This window comes from Patella vulgata, chromosome 8 (assembly GCF_932274485.2).
Source record: "Patella vulgata chromosome 8, xgPatVulg1.2, whole genome shotgun sequence".
In the NCBI taxonomy this organism is placed as follows: Eukaryota; Metazoa; Mollusca; class Gastropoda; family Patellidae; genus Patella; species Patella vulgata.
In genome coordinates, this window is record NC_065886.2 from 35,374,605 (window position 1) to 35,389,656 (window position 15,052).

At 37.3% G+C, this 15,052-nt stretch overlaps 1 protein-coding gene across 1 annotated transcript; it reads left to right on the plus strand.

Annotated features, from left to right (window-relative positions):
- Positions 1 to 1,840: 1,840 nt before the first annotated feature.
- Positions 1,841 to 11,722, plus strand: LOC126830098 (scavenger receptor cysteine-rich type 1 protein M130). Its single transcript, XM_050560374.2, has 7 exons — positions 1,841 to 2,260; positions 4,182 to 4,499; positions 4,980 to 5,288; positions 6,562 to 6,879; positions 8,717 to 9,034; positions 10,170 to 10,304; positions 11,563 to 11,722. The coding sequence occupies exons 1-7, from the start codon at positions 2,077 to 2,079 to the stop codon at positions 11,691 to 11,693; spliced, it is 1,713 nt and encodes a 570-aa protein (XP_050416331.2). The 5' UTR covers positions 1,841 to 2,076; the 3' UTR covers positions 11,694 to 11,722.
- Positions 11,723 to 15,052: the final 3,330 nt, after the last annotated feature.

The following is a 15,052-nucleotide window of genomic DNA, read 5'->3' on the forward strand; positions in this document are numbered from 1 at the left end:
AAAGCACCAGGTACCGGTTGTTCGTGAATATGTATTGGTGGGATTTTACAAAGGTAAATTATGTAGAGAGGACGTTAAAATCAGCGTATCTTTACATTGTTGCTATTATACTTCTTATATTAGCTTTTATTTGTTCGTCTGCAGTGTTTATCCTACACGTTTTTTGTTGCTTTAAACAGTATCGTCACGACAAGAGAGAGAGAGAGAGAGAGAGAGAGAGGGGGGGGGGGGGTACCGTTCACTCGACAAAACTAGGTCAATTTTGGACTAACATATGGTTCACTTTTTTAATTCTATAATTCGCTTGCACGTAAACTTTAGGTGTAGGGGGACACCGGAGAAACCGGACAAAGCCCACAAGGTTGGACATACGATCCTACTCATTGTCACGTACAAACCACGTCACTTGCCGATTATACCACTAGACCCCCACCCCTACCTTTGAGGGAGAGAGGGGGGAGAGAGAGAGGGAAGGGGGGGGGGTAACGTCCACTCGACACAACTTGGTCAATTTTGAACATATTATGGTTCAATTTTTTATTTTTATAATTCGCTTGCGCGTAAACTTAAACAGTGGGAGGAAACCGGAGAAGCCAGAGAATACCCACAAGGTTGGACATGCGATCCTACTCCTTGTCACGAACAAGTGGGGAATTGAAACCACGGCACTTGAATCAATGAAATACCATACGGTTTCACGCTCGCGCGTTATACCACTAGACCCCACCCCTTCCTTTAAGTAATGTTATGCTATAGACAACGCATTATTACAGTAAATTAGTAATGGTAAAAATGAATAAGTAAGTTAGTTTAAATCTATATATATATTTGTGACTGTCGTTTGTCTGTCTGTCTGTCTGTCTGTCTGTTCGGGGTTGGCGGCTACACTAGGTCTTCCCCGAGTCTGAAATTTGGGGTATAGGGTTAGCTCGGACCGGGGAGTAACATAGGCCAGGTGGCGTTAGTCTACGACTTCCGGTTTCGGAGTTATGACTCCCGAGCGAAGCCGGTCTGTTCGGGGTTGGCGGCTACACTAGGTCTGCCCCGAGTCTGAATTTTGGGTTATAGGGGTAGCTCGAACCGAGGAGTAGCATAGGCCAGGTGGGGTTGGCGGCTACACTAGGTCTGACCCGAGTCTGAAATTTGGGGTATAGGGGTAGCTCGGACCGGGGAGTAACATAGGCCAGGTGGCGTTAGTCTACCACTTCCGGTTTCGGAGTTATGACCCCCGAGCGAAGTCTGTCTGTTCGGGGTTGGCGGCTACACTAGGTCTGCCCCGAGTCTGAAATTTGCACGGCTACAACGTCTGCGTATGAAACTTCTACCTACCCTACCAGTTTGTCTCAATGTGGCGTAAAGGTACCGCTCATGCAGACATGAAACTGTCGCAAGGTCAACAAGAAGCGAAATCTTGTCAGTGCTTATTTTTCTAGGGTCGTTCACAAGCAGAGTTAAGTTAAATCGGTTAATAAAATCATGTAGTTTACTATTAATTTTTGTAAGAAAACCAATACATTAAAATCACCAAGAATGATAACATTGTTTCTAATATTGTATCTGGCTTGCTAGTAACTATGTTGGATTAAACTCCAATAATCAGAATGGCTGCTTGTGGGGGTGGGGTGTGGTAAAAAAGTTCCCACAAAAATCTTTAAAAATAATTTCCAAACAAAACCTTAATATCTACGTTTCAAGTAAATATTGTTACGAATAAAGCGATACCACCACCCCCCACCCACACACACACACACACACACCCACACACACCCACACACACAACCACACACTATTATTTATATTTAATTAACAAGGCGAACGGAACCCACCAATTAACAGATTCATAAGCCATGCTTTTGTGAAACATAAAATATCATTATCACATAGTTCAGCGGAAATATTTAGATAATACCGATATGTCAACCCGTCCATTTTAATGTTTCAGTGAATCAATTCCGATTGGTTGATGGTGATAAATCGAACAATGGTCTTATACAGGTGAAATACCAAAATACCTGGAATTATTTTTGTGATAGTAATGGTATCTACGATACAAAAGCCAAACTTATTTGTAAACAGATGGGATATAAATCAGGCGATATTTTTGATAGTCCACGTTTTTATAGTATGACTGGAAGATATTGGTATAATAATTTTAGATGTAATGGTAATGAACCAGTTCTAGATTTATGTCAACATGGTAACTGGACTACTGGATCTTCTCGCTGCTATGACAATCATGGCATTTACTGTTATGGTTCAGGTAAATTTATTTTATATTTTACACGGCTATTTTTAATGTTGTCCACATTCTCTGAAGGTTTGAATCTATGGGGGAAAATGAAATGAAATAAGGTTAACGTCGAAACCACGCCATTTGACTCAATGTCAGAACTTATGATCAAACGCCTACGGGTTTTTCTTGTAGATATATGTATTAGGTCATTCCATGTCAAGTGGAGGAATTCTTAGAAAGATGTAAAGTGACCCCTCAGAAAAATATAAAAAACATAATCTTATAGTACATGCAAACTTATGTAAAACTACAAAGTAATATGACGCTAACTTTAATATTGACTGTGATATGACCATTTGAATCGGTGTACCCTTTCGCACGTTTTAAAACTACTATTTTATTTTTATGATCTGATTTTATTCCCTCTAGTCAGTCTATATTCTTGAAATTGTGGGATTTGTAAGAGAATGTTATACAGATTAAGAAATTACCATCAAATATTTCAGAACAAGTACCGCCAACTGTGTGTGGAGTACCTTAAGTGCCAAATATTGATACTTGTGGCAAAAAAAAAAAAAGATATAGTGTAGAAATTTGACTACAATATATTAGAAGTTCTTACATATCACATGCATAATGTATCAATATTAAAAGTCGTATATCTCGTAAAATTAGCTTTGAAAATCGACTCAAACAGGAAAATAACTAAAATCACTCTTTTCAAACGCTAACCATGTATAGGAGCCTACCACGAAAAATTATATAAAATTGCGAAAAACTTTGATATTTTACTCTTTCATTTTATATTTTCATTAAATTTTAACAGTAAATTATGAATTTGTTCATTTTTGCCGATTTGAATAGATTGATTATAATACTTCTATTTGCCTGATCATCATGAAACAAGACTTTTTAAGAACATGTTGTTCGTACTTAACAATTATACATCAATATCAGACCACGTGGGGGATGGGGGTACCATTAATTTATGACTCAATATTAAAAACATGGAAAATTCAAGATTTTTAACATGTTAATATATTTACATTTTTCGCCCATTTGAAAGGATATCACCTCCAATACTTTAATTATCTTAAAGAGCAAGCTCATGACTATACGCATAGCGTCTATAACCAGTATTTTAATTGTTTTCTAGTAATCACCTATAATCTATATAACATTCTCTTCCAAACCGCACAATTTCAAGAATATAGACTGACTAAAATCTGACGAGCGAACCTCGTCACCCTTGAGCGTTTAGAGTAATTCAAGATGGCGTCCAAGACGGCCGCCATTTCAAATAATCCCCTATAGCTCCCATAGTATGTATTGTAGGATGATAATTTTGGTGTATAACAGTATGTCAAGGAATACACTGACATCGCTCATTACGTTGTCGGGTGATTATATAAAAGTAAAATTCAAAATGCCAGACAATATGGCCCTTTAACTCGTTAGCATTCAGACATATAGATGCTATACATATTTGAAATCAGCGAAACATACTACATGTTTGGATAATATAATTAAATATAAATGAATTAGAAATATGTACATTATTTACATAAATCATTCAGTAAATGGACATGAATGTGGTTAGCTACCCATATAAAAATAAACGCGAAACGACTGGTTTGTAAACTGATTTTTGAATAACCTAGGGTATATGTCTTGAATAACTCTCTGAAGTGGCTTTCTTTCTAATAGATCAAAATATATTGAAATTGAGATTCGGTGCATACGCGTTAACCATTCGGCCACCTAACACCCCAGATTAGACATTCGGAGTATAATTTACTAGGGCTCCCTTATATCATCAATGTATTTATAATCAAAGAAAGGATAATACAGTAACATGCAATAGCAGAACCATTTTAAGAAACATATTGCTTATTCTAAGACGACAGCGTCGCCATTTTATCAATGATTGTACGTTGGATTGTTTCAGTTCGTCTTAGTTCTAAATACAGCAATTCATCTGGTGCTCTCCTGGTTTACGAAGACACTGAGTATAAAACAGTTTGTGGCGATGATTTTGATCAAAATGCTGTTAATGTTGTTTGTAGAGAGTTAGGTTTTCCAACTGGTGGACGAATTCTTCCTGCAAACAATTTCAATATTCATCGTTCAAGTACCAATACACGATATATATGTACCGGTTATGAAGCTAGTTTAATGGACTGTAGTACTGACGATTCTAGTCCATATTGTGCTACCTCTATTACTACTATATCATGTTTTACTGGTGGTAATTATACAGATCAAGGTATAGTAATTCATAATATTCCTCACAATTACCTACTGACACACATTATTACTTATATACATGACAGACAGTGGACGAAATGCGTGGTCGAGCTGTGATTGTTGGAGATAATCAAATATATAAATTTGCTGCATGTAGATAATTCAAGAAATTGCTCGTAGCGGAACATTTAAACTGCTGAGACCAATCGCTTTTTCTCATCTAAAAACATATTGCCATGCAGAAAAACATATGCCGACCACTATAGTTTTATCTCTCTTAGTGTCTTTAATAAAGGTAGTTTGTAATAATATTGCACATATTATCTAAATATATTGCGTAATACATGTAGCTGGCAGTGTTTTTGCAGTTTTTGCTCTGGTCAGGGTGTAACATCATCTTTGTCATTAAGAATGTTAAAAATTTGTCTTTGTAATACGCTCAGGTCTTGCAGGAAGACGTTAAACTTGCGCTAAATTTTACTTCGATATCTTGTTTCAGGTCAGGATGGAGATACAATGATCAATGATATTCGTCAAGTTCTAGTCTATAAAAATGGTTTGTTGGGTACAATCTGCCCAGAACAGTGGGGTGGTGAAGAAACGGAAGTTGCTTGTAGAGAGGCTGGATATCAACATGGCTACGCTAGCCCATACTATGGAGAAAGTTCAAAACCTATGTGGCTGTCTACCGTAGAATGTAATGGTACTGAAACCAGTCTGAGATCTTGTCGAAACACAGAATTTAACAGCAATTCGTACTGCCCTTCTCATGCATTTGCTGGAGTATACTGTTATAATGATGACGATTGTAAGTTTTTTCATTACTAGTGAGACAACTATATCAATCTTTCAAATTTTGGAAATTTATTTAGAAAATATCCTGAATTTTCCGAATGCCCTCATTTGCCAAGATATCGTCATTTTGAGTTTGTATTATAGAATTGTACCGACTGGACCAATTGAGAGGATTTTCCATATGTATTTCCATGTTTAAAACTATGGCAAAATCGAATTGTTAACTCGAGTGCCTCCTTATGCCTCTCAAACAAAGAATGTAATCATATTTACAAAAACACCGGGTAATTGCGATAACATTTATTATGATTCTGCACAAATAATATGATTCACACAATTCATACACGTCAGACCAAATCGATGGCATTTGTATGGCTCATATTCTGATTTAAATCCACCATAGGTAAACCGCTCACAACTATCGGCGATGGGTGAAAGGCTAGTCCAGACGATCTGCCGTAGATCATTTGTCTTGTTCCATCAGCAGGACCTGGTTTTTCTTGTTGGCGTACTGGTGACTGATCTCATATGCACCTCAAATGAGCTTTCATTTAAAGTGCCCATCATTTCAGCTCCATCGTGCTAATCGATGTTATTAGTGAAAGCAGGTCCTTGTTCTCTTCCTGAGAAGTCTTACCTAAATCCACCAATTAACACACCATCCAGACCAACTACTGTACCAGTGATCTTCAGTCACACTAATTGCCCCATGTTCAATCACACTAGTTAGCCTGATCATGGGTCAAGGCAATTACTATCGTTAAGAACACAGATTTATTCTCCATGCGGGAACTCGTAGACCACCAAGTTTAGCAGCACAGTAGTGTGGCCACTGAAGAGCACAAGCAGCTTCTCAGAGGTTAGGTTGTGGCTGACTTCTGAAACAAATCTGCAATTTTTACTACTATATCCGTACACCTCTAACAGTAACATCCACAACACCATGTACGATTGTATGATTTTCGAATGGCTTATTGGTCGTCTGAGATGCGAATGATCTGGTTGATGAGTGTCAAGATTCCACGCCTGTCTTTACAAGGCCAGGGGTCAACTGCTTAAGACCATGCTTTGTCTGAAGGTTTCCCAGGTTTCCATATCGGGCTAACAGACTAATCTCCGCATGAGCCGGTTTTTGAAGTAAAATATTTGTCTTTAAATGAACTAGGTTATGTTGGGTGCACGTTGGTTTGTTTGAATGCTACTATATTTCTTAGTCTTTATTTGTTTGTCTATAAGATTTATTTAAACAATAACTATATGTCAACCGGTCAATTTTAATGTTTCAGTAAATCAGTTCCGATTGGTTGATGGTGATAAATCGAACAATGGTCTTATACAGGTGAAATACCAAAATACCTGGAATTATTTTTGTGATAGTAATGGTATCTACGATACAAAAGCCAAACTTATTTGTAAACAGATGGGATATAAATCAGGCGATATTTTTGATAGTCCACGTTTTGATAATATGACAGGAAGATATTGGTATAATAATTTTAGATGTAATGGTAATGAACCAGTTCTAGATTTATGTCAACATGGTAACTGGACTACTGGATCTTCTCGCTGCTATGACAATCACGGCATTTACTGTTATGGTTCAGGTAAAACCTGTTCGAATTTGTTATTTTATACCCAGATGTGTTATTAGGATGCACATATATGCCCGGCACATTCGTCTATCCACAACTCTATAGGTTAGAGTGCGACGACATATAAATCTCTCATGAAAAATAGTATAGAGCTGAAATTTAAATTCTTATAATTACACAATTTCTATGTTATAAGCAACTTTTCAAACAGCCCACACGAAGTTTAAATAGCTCTTATTATCCATAGCAGATTGATAAAGATACATCAAGGGTTACATGGTTACCATTTGAATTGGTCGTCCTTTTAACGATTTCGTTTGGACTCTCTACAGGCCACGAATAATATTTTACGTCAACTACCGGATATTTTCTAGAGATGCACTTGCATGATTGTTGCATAAATACCGGTGGGGGAGGGGTAGACAGAGCGATGATTCAGTATAAAAACAAATCAGTGATGCCAAGATTGACACTGGAAGACGAGAGAGGTTTTTTGGTATGGCAGATGGTGCTTCTCAGCGGCAAATTGCAAGAACTTTCGACTGCAGTCCAACCGCCATAACATTGGGTCACCGCACCAGCAGACACACTGTCTCTCGACCTTAACACTGTCAACGCAGGCTACAATGGGAAAAAACTGTACGTCGATTTCAGCGGCGTGATTTGCAGCGCGTGCACTTCTGGGATGGAATGATGGCCGTGTTCGTGTTCAACTGCACTCCTTATGGTGGAGGTGGCATTATGATATGGGAAGGAATTTGTGACCAGCAGAAAACAAGGCTTGTTATCATCCGTGGAAACATGATTGGTCAAAGATATAGAGATGAAGTTCTGCAACATGGCAGTGCAGTTCATGCAACAGCAACACAGGGTTGCTATTTTGCAGCACGATAATGCCCGACCACATACCCCATTATGATGACTTGAACAATGCTAACGTCCACACATTACCTTTGCCAGCAAGTTCTTCTGGTATGAACCCAATAGAGCACCTCTGGGATCAACTTGATGGGCAACGGACACGTCCTCTCGCAAACCGACATCAGCTTGAGCAAGCTTTATTGCAAGAATGGCAAAAGATTCTCAATGACGTCTTAAGAGAGACTAACATATGGTTCTATTTTATTTCAATAATTCGCTTGCGCAGTGGGAGGAAACCTGAGGACCCCGAGAAAACCAACGAGGTTGGACAGGCGACCCTACTCCTTGTCACGTACGGTACAACCGGGGAATCGAAACCATGCCAGTTGACTCAATGACAGACCTTATGATTCAGCGCGCACACACTAACCATTCGGCCATCCAACTCCCCTGATGTCTTAAGCCGGCCGACGACATCTTTCGATGCCCACATCGGCTACACACACTATTAATTCGCGTCTTGGATCAGATTGCATAAGGATATATTCTAGGGCTTCTCCTTACATGATGTGTGTGTTATTATTTATCTAGACCCCCTTGATCTTGAAACCTGACTTGTGGCCAATACACTATTGTTAATGTTTTAATTTTTGCTCCAGACATCACAAAATTACTCCTTTCGATAAAATAGTCTTCGTTTAAATCAAGACTGTCTTTATCTTTCTGATGGAGCATGTACACGGAGTGCCAGCTTTCTTTAATCCTGTAGTTATTGCTTATAATAAAATTATAACCAGATTAAATATTCAAATAAAAAGCAGCACTTTGAAGAAATAAAGATAAAGTAACTATTTGAGACGACCCGCGTCCAACGTTTCATTGTGTGACCTATTTACTGTGCAGGCGTCTACGTTATAGTCTCGTTTAAACAGGCGCAAGACAGATCTGATAATATGTAAATCAATGATTGTATGTTGGATTGTTTCAGTTCGCCTTAGTTCTAAATACAGCAATTCATCTGGTGCTCTCCTGGTTTACGAAGACACTGAGTATAAAACAGTTTGTGGAGATAATTTTGATCAAAATGCTGTCAGTGTTGTTTGTAGAGAGTTGGGTTTTCCAGCTGGTGGACGAATTCTTCCTGGAAACAGTTTCAATGTATATTGTTCAAGTACCAATAAACGATATATATGTACTGGTAATGAAGCTAGTTTAATGGACTGTGTTACTGACGATTCTAGTGCATATTGTGCTACCTCTATTACTACAATATCATGTTTTACTGGTGGTAATTCTACAGGTCAAGGTATAGTATATACTATAGGCTTTAGGTTCGCCACACAAGAGACACCATAATAAAACTATTGACACCGTTATTTCTCGGCGTGGATCCCCCTTTGTCAGCGATGCAGGACGGAGGGCCTGCCAAGGACAGCCGTCTTGTCTTTCGGATGGGACGTAAAACCGAGGTACCGTGTACAAATTAGCGTGCACATAAAAGGTCCTTTCATTATAAGAGTTATAGGCCGAAGCCCCGCTATACGGGCAAAATTTCCCTCATAGCTCACTGTATGGCGTTTGCCCGTCTTCATTAGCTCCGAGTAGAACATTAGGACGTTAAACTGCATTTCATTTCACAAACATTTAATATTTTATATTCGTCAAGAAAGTCTGAAAATACATACAAATATAGATTCTGCAATCTACCCCGGTGGGAAGGTGGGTGCCTAGTGAAGATCTTACATACTAATGTCTTCTCCGGGGTCCAGTTAGTTACTTTAGCATCGGATTCTGACCCGGACTCTGCCCTCTACCCGTTACTGTCTCGCTCTATACACGTCTGGTATGAAAAAAAGGCTTTTCCCCGACCTCGGTTCTAAGGCTATTTTGGGATCCTTACCGTCGAATTTTCACAGTGATTCTTCTTTGTTCGCCAAAAGGAATCATTTCTTGCCACATTCGACGCATATTTATAATAACCCAGCACTATTTTCATGTAGAATTTAGCGATCTTAAAACACAAACAAGATTCGTTTGAATTGATACGCCATTATGAAACTGTTTTCATGTAGAATTGTGCGAAACAAAAACAGCAAGAAATTTCGTTCACAATAACATTTGGAATATTGGCTAACACAGCCCACAAACCCGTGTTTTGGATCGTTAAATTTGACATAAAACAAGTGTTATATTATTATAAATTTGTGTCGGATGTGGCAAGAAATGATTCCTTTTGGCGAACAAAGAAGAATCACGGTGAAAATTAGACGGTAAGGATTCCAAAATAGCCTTAGAACCAAGGTGGGGGAAAAGCCTTATTTTCATATTAGATGTGTATAGGGTGGGACAGTAACGGGTAGAGGGTAGAGTCCCCATCAGTTTTCGTTACTAAAGTAACTAGGGTCCATTAAATCATCTATATCGTTTTCTGTTTTATTCAGGTACAGTTGGAAATAACCACAACACCTCTCCAAACTATAGTAGTTACACACCATACTACACTGATTACTATAGCTATTCAAGCCCCAACTACTACAATAGTTATTCAAGTCCTGCTACCACGTCAACATCACAATGTGAGTATGTTAAAAATGTTAATGAACTAGAGACATTGACTACTTAATGTGACATATTTGTTATCGATGTGTTATAACATATAACGGCAGACCAAAACAAACATTACTGTAGTACTTTTTCAAACAAATAAAAGCGGTAAACATAATGTACCATAGCCGGTCGAATATGGAGGCTAAACCACAAGCGTACCAAATCCAACGTATACCGCTATAACTGTTACACATCCTTAGGTTTGGCCACTAATCGTCTAGGTATGACTGTTGCAGCTCTCTAGTTCTAGACTTATGGACTTGAATATTTGACTTTGGCACAGACTTCACCATGACGTCAAATACAAGACTCAGGAATACAATGTTCTTCTAAAATATGTTTTATATTAATCTGGATACAAAATTTACAACATAAATGTATGAACTCAAAAATAAATGTCTCTCAATTCACTCAACACGCGCTAGCAAGAGCAGCAAACGGCATACCATGTCCCCCGAAGAACTGCTATATAGGTCTAGCTCTGTCGGGGCTAGTTCTGGTCGTTTTTTTCCTGGCACCACGTCATTAATTAACTGATTGGTCGATTATGCCAAATGACGCACAGAATTAGCCAAATATGGATTGTCATACTAATATCGACAATCGGCCATGACTATATCCTGTTTTTGATCATAATTTGAAAACTAATTAATTGCATTTTAAAATTCAAAGTTATCATTTTCATATAAGTCAATAATCCCCAATTATATTACAATAAAAAAACTAGCCGGGTCCTATTTAACAATAACTATCTGATATGGTACAGACACATTTAAGTATCTGATATTGTTATATATTAAACTTCATTGTATGCCTGCTGGAGAAATATTTCAATATGACATTCTGATTTGTTCAGTTTATCGACAAGAATTCCACATAGGCGTCAAACAAGCGTTATATACAGAATGTACTTTGTTAGTATGTGTTAATAATGACTAGGACAGCATTTGCTTTAGATTTTCTATTATGAAGACATTATTGAAAATATGGGCATATTTTACACCATGATTTGAAAGGACCAAGGGTTTAATATGGACACACAGCAAATGAACATACATGTTATTCCGTTATACTTGTAGCGTGTTCTGTTATCCCGTATCATGCTGTCGTTTTAGGGATTTTTAATACCCTTTGTTAATTCTCAGGTAATACAAAATGGGGTTGTCAAGTTAAATATCGACTATTCCCTCACGAGTTAGTAACCATTAAGTCTATGTTTGTTTTCAGCCCAATCAGGAAATATGTCAATGATAGAGAACGAATTGGTAGATATCAGGAGCGAAGCTGCAGAAACTGTAAATGAAGCTGTCGACGTGGTTAATAAAGTGGACGTAGCACTGAGAAATATCCAAAATTAAGTGTAATTCATTGTTATTGAAAGAATAAAGGTGGCCTAAAGTGCAGCATGTATTTTTATGTATCCTTTGGGTTTGTTTACTTGCGTCCATTTGACAGCACAGTACGTAAGGGTACCCTATTAAGTCTAAGCGGCCTCGCATCCATTCTTCCCTGCAAGGTTGAGTGACAAGGAGTAGGTCACCTGTCCAACCTCGTGGGTTTTCTCCGGGTCCTACGCGCAAGCGAATTAGTGAAATAAAATTGAACGATATGTTAGTCCCGGAATGACCTAGTTTGTGTCGAGTTGACATTAAACCCCATTTTTCTCATTCTTCCCTGCTCATCTTCTCTCGTGGAAGTGCATTTGAAGCCTTACGTTTCGGTCGTTTGCGGACGCAGTTGGATGGCACAGACGTTCTTTGGAACATTGCCAAACCTTTACTAAGGCTTAATCTGATTCAGGAAATGGAAGGAGAAGACGAACCACTTGATGTATGTAAATGAAGTGTCAGTAGTTTATGTTTTCCCACTAACCTGTACAATCTTAATTTAAATCAACAAGATGACAATGGTACAGTGTTTTACGCACCAGAATTGATATATTATTCTGATCCATTAGCTATTAAAATGTACTTAGTACACGGTTTTATCAACACACAAAATGATCGTCACTTGGTGGGTGTTCAATTCCTTTTTGGATCTCTTAAAGATCCGTATTTACAAAGATATGATGGACGACTGAAATATTCGATGGAGTTCATTTTAATCCAATTAAAGCCAAACGAGGTTATTATTATTATCTACCGTTGATAATTTCCGAAAAATTCAAATTACGTCTTTAAAGTTTGAACGCAGCTATAAAACCCTGCTTCGTTCATCAGGCATATCATCAAACCTTTCTAGATCATATACTCTTCAAAAGAAAGTAGGGGATATTGAAATGCAAATACCTATGCAGGTTGTGATATTATAAATAGTCATGGGCACTTGACATGCTTTGAGAGTATGTTCACAGATGAAGAACTTATCGCCCCAACAGAACCACTGAGCTGCACATGCGACACGCAATAGCGCCACACACGTGGGAGGGGTTCATTGTCAAATTTGACAGTTCAAGGAAGGGTTGATGAAAACTGCCGTTTGCTGGTTTATCCTATCCATGTTTTCTTTCCTATCGGTTCTTGCATAAGATTTACTGTTTAGCGTATCTTTGCTTTAGTGTGTTACGTTTAATTTGATCGGGAGACGTGTTCTTCAACGTCAACCGACAACACTGCAAGAATTGGCCGTGGCACTGCAAGATTGCCCCAAATTGTGATTGTACGGCTGATTGGGGGCATGCCAAGACGAATTGCTGAATGTCTGAGGATTCGTGGAGCAATTACCCATTATTAAGACAAAAATCAAAAACGTCCATTTTTACTTTTGACAGTGTATCTCTTTGCGAGTGAAATTGGGCCGTCAGATAATTAGCCGTCCATAAGAACTGTTTATGTTCATGTGTAGGCAATTGGCCTGTTATTAACATACCTCTAATAAAAACAGCAGTGCATTTCCACAGTTTTGTATTGTTTCTGAATATCCCCTACTTTTTTTGAAGAGCATATTAGAATTTACCATTCTACCCAACAGGAGTTGTCTTTCCTTGCAGTTCACACTAACCTATGATAATGGATTATTTGACTACGCACCAACATTCTTGATAGAAAATAATAATCAAATCAGTGAAAATCAAATGAAAGATAATAACTTTATTTATGTTATGCTAGGTTCCCACTATCACGATTCGCGATACGATTGAAATAGTGGTTTTAATCGTGGAGTAATCGTAGTGATCCTATCAGGTCTTATCATACATTGAAGTCAGTCGTGACAATCGTATTGATCGTATCGAAACATATCATCCAAACGTATCTTCACGTACCAGATCGTGGACTCAATAGGGACGAACTTATCGTAACGCATCGCAAGACAGTGAGAACCTAGCACTAATGTGATAAAACAGAATATTAGAAAATACACAGGGAACTTCTTCACGAAAGATTAGAGGACTCAAGGGTCTTAAATGCTAACTGCGCATACCGTCATTTATTTTTTAAGGATATACAACTGTTATTAAAGAGCGATGTTATTCAACTGTGAGGTTTTGTTTTTTTATTATCATGACATCGACTTAGCTTTATAATCCGGTATTAATATGAACAAATCCTCCCAGCCACAATACTTATATGTCAGTTCGACAATCTCTTGTGTGCAGCACCGGAATTAGAGTAAGAGATGCCGTAGACAATTCCACTAAATTGTTTATCCCAATCCCCAACCCTCGTGACTAGAGGAATATGAATAGTATAGTTATATCTTTCTTTAATTACTAAAATCTAAAATATCAGTCAACCCATTTCATGGTCATAGATCAAAGAGAATTGGCCCGATTACATCTTTTGAAAATATATATTATTACAAAATAAGCTGATGAACAATAAACACGATAACGATATAATGTAGTTATATCTTTCTTTAATTACTAAAATATTATAATTATTTTATTATTATTATTAAGATGTGCCATATAGCGCCCCCCCCCCCCCTCAACAACCCCCCCCCCCCCAAAACAACACGAATGCATGACGTAAAAAAGGTGTTAAAAGTGATAGTAAAATACAAATTGACACAAGACGCACGATTGGCTTGTAATATTCCAAATACATGTCTTTAATATTAGATATAAATCTACATACACTAAACAAACGAATTAAGCGTGTTAAGTTGATCAATTAGTTAAAAAGTAAATGCATTTTAATATAAAATGTCAATATATTTTAACATAAAAAAGTCAATATATTTTAACATAAAAAAGTCAATATATTTTAACATAAAAAAAGTCAATGTATTTTAATATAAAAAAAAAAATAACTGCATTTTAATATAAAAAAAAGTAAATTAATAATTATAACGTGAATCTATACTAAATTATTTTTTAAATGTTCACAATTAGTTCGTCTTGGAACTTTCAGGTTATGTTCCAGATGTAGATCTTTAGAACCAGCAATCTCAAAATAAACCTGGTTATATAGTTTATACTGTATACATTTTAAAAAGGAATTACATAAAATATAACATAATAATATATACTCTTAGCTATCCCTCAGACTAATCGAATCATCCAAAGAATTTGCAAAATGCATCAAAAGTTATGATTGTTTAATAAATATTATACAAAACCAAGAATACTAGATGATTTAAAGACTGTCATATGTTGTAATTGTAGGTTGTGGTGTCGTAGATGTTAAAGATGTATTACTATAAACATAATCAGGAATATTATCTTCCTTTGGCTTACTCAGCTGACGTCTGAAATACACAAATGTTCTTAGGCATA